Source organism: Penaeus monodon, chromosome 10, assembly GCF_015228065.2.
Source record: "Penaeus monodon isolate SGIC_2016 chromosome 10, NSTDA_Pmon_1, whole genome shotgun sequence".
Lineage (NCBI taxonomy): Eukaryota > Metazoa > Arthropoda > Malacostraca > Decapoda > Penaeidae > Penaeus > Penaeus monodon.
Window position 1 is genome coordinate 36,705,417 of NC_051395.1, and position 2,500 is coordinate 36,707,916.

The following is a 2,500-nucleotide window of genomic DNA, read 5'->3' on the forward strand; positions in this document are numbered from 1 at the left end:
TCACGTGTCGAGAGAACCTTTCTTATTCTCTCTACATCACAGGATCAGATGCGAACGTGCGTGTGCGAGGGCGTGAGCAAATCCTGGCTGAGGGATTCCTTCTACCAGTTCCACTTCGTTCCCGACGACAACATAGTGCTTCTGGCCTTGAAGATCCAGCTCAATGGTGGCACCGAGGAGATTCAGGTGGACTTTGTCATAAGTTCAATTTCTACTTTATTAACTGTTAAACCATGTTTGGCCTCATATCTTCATGCACTTAAATCATTAATCAAATTCATCATCATATTCTCCTCTTATCATTCCACCCATACTTCACTTCACATCACTTTCTTATCATCTATACATCACAATCAATCATCATTCATCATACAAATCATCTAGGATTCATTCTACATTCTCATCATCTCTTATCATCACATCATCATATCATTCATCATCATTGAAATCACAGCTCAATCATCATCATCATCATCATCATCATCATCATCATCATCATCATCATCATCATCATCATCATCATCATCATCATCATCATCATCATCATCATCATCATCATCATCATCATCATCATCACTGCAGTCTTAGCTGTTGACTCGGCAGATGATCTTAAATAATCAATGAATCATCCAATCCATCACTGCCGCCACCACCATCTCATGAGCAGTAGTAGGAGTATCAATGATGAAAAACGACAACACGAAAAATAATATCGACATTAATAGTCATCGTTATCATTATAATTATTATCCTTACCATTAACACGATCTTTATCAGTATTATTATTCATACTGTTATTGTTATTATTAATAATGTCAATATCAATAATCTGTATGGAAAAAGTCTTGAAGTAAATTTTGTATTTTCACCTTCATTGTCATTATCATGATCTACAAGGCATACAGAGTAAGTTTCCTTCGACAGTAATTGTTATGAAATATTTTTGTGACTTATCAAAGATTATGAACTATTGTCTGATTCGTAAGTTTTTTTTTTTTTGAGGAAGTCACCTAAAGCACCTGTAGCTTAATGGCTACGTATCTTTTGTCTTATATTATTTGTTTGAAATATTTGATATTTACCGGTAAAGATGCATGCACAATTATTGCAAGTGGTATTTATGCTATGTCTATATCAACAGTTAATTTTCTTAGTTTTCACGTATATATTTGTGCCTGTTTTTGTATATATTGTACCAAGTATGCTCTCTGTGGTATTTCGAAATCATTCAGCCAACTGATTTCTCCCTTTTTAAACCAATGCCGCTATCAGTTTCAAACTGGAAATTGAATGGAAAGTTAATTTGTCCCACCATTTTTTTCAAACAAAATAAAGCTTAATCCTGTCGAAAATTACAGTTTTAGATTTTTTATCCCCTCCCCCTTTGGTCGAATTTCCCGTACTCCCGAATCCAGTATCAGTGGGGTAATATTTCCAGAACAGAATTTTATCTTTGCCACTGTTTTCCTCCTTCATATCAATTCTTCTTCAGTTAATTCATATGGAAATCGAAAATAATAATGATATAATAATAATAATAATAATAATAATAATAATAATGATAATAATAATAGATAAATAAATAAAAATAAAAATAAAAATACATAAAATCATACCCACACTTTTCCTTTATAGATCGAGATCCGGAAAGAAGATTCAAAATCCCCTCCTCTATGCACAATGAACAGCCGAGGCAACAACATTTCGTTCAAGAACCCTATTCATCTCAGGGAAGCAGTCACGTACGTCTTCACTCTGCACACGATAGACGCGGAAACATCACTCTATGGGGCCAAGTTCGCCAAGAAGGAATATGAAGAAAATGGATTCCACATCGCCATCGGCCCAGGAATTTTCATACAGGCTTTGGTGTTCATTTAATGCATTTTCCATCAGTGTTTATTTTTCAGTGTGTAAGTTTTAAGTGTTAGTCTCATTGAATATAGAACACACATTTAAATGTATTGCATGTTAAGTAACTTGTCTTAAGGATATAAAAGAATTTCAGCATCCTCTGCTCTTATTACATCTTCAACGGATGGAAAATTAGTACCTTTCAATTGTTCTTTTCAGTTTGGAAACAAAAAAAAAAAGAAGGATGGGGTTAAATCGGGGCTGTAAGGTGGATGTCCACATAGCACAGCTCTTGTCTGCCGAGCGCCGTGAGCGGGGGCATTGTCGTGGTGGAAGAGAACGCGCTGATGCAGCGTTCCAGGGCATTTTTCTGATTTTTTTTTTTTTTTCTCTCTCTTTTTGACGGTTTTCTCAAAATGCATTCATAATAAGTAGATGTAAATGTTTTCTTGCTCCCAAGGAAACCAGCAAAATCCTCTCTGTATCCCAGAAGACAGTGGCCATGACCTTTCCTCCTTAACACTCAGATTTTGCTTTGACTAGCCCACTTCCACCCGAGTAGCCACTGCTCTGATTGAATTTTGTCCTCGGGATTGTATTGGTAGAGTTATGTTTCATCCCCTGTCACAATTCTCTGCAGAAAAGC

General features: G+C 35.8%; 1 protein-coding gene across 3 annotated transcripts in view; it reads left to right on the forward strand.

The window, feature by feature from the left end:
- Window positions 1-2,010, forward strand: part of LOC119578029 (BTB/POZ domain-containing protein 6-like) — a 79,946-nt gene extending 77,936 nt beyond the window's left edge. For all 3 annotated transcript variants that reach the window (XM_037925743.1, XM_037925742.1, XM_037925744.1), the window contains exons 8-9: window positions 43-186; window positions 1,636-2,010. In XM_037925743.1, coding sequence (XP_037781671.1) covers window positions 43-186; window positions 1,636-1,881 — 390 coding nt within the window. In that variant the 3' untranslated portion in view covers window positions 1,882-2,010. The remainder of the gene's footprint in view (window positions 1-42; window positions 187-1,635) is intronic.
- Window positions 2,011-2,500: the final 490 nt, after the last annotated feature.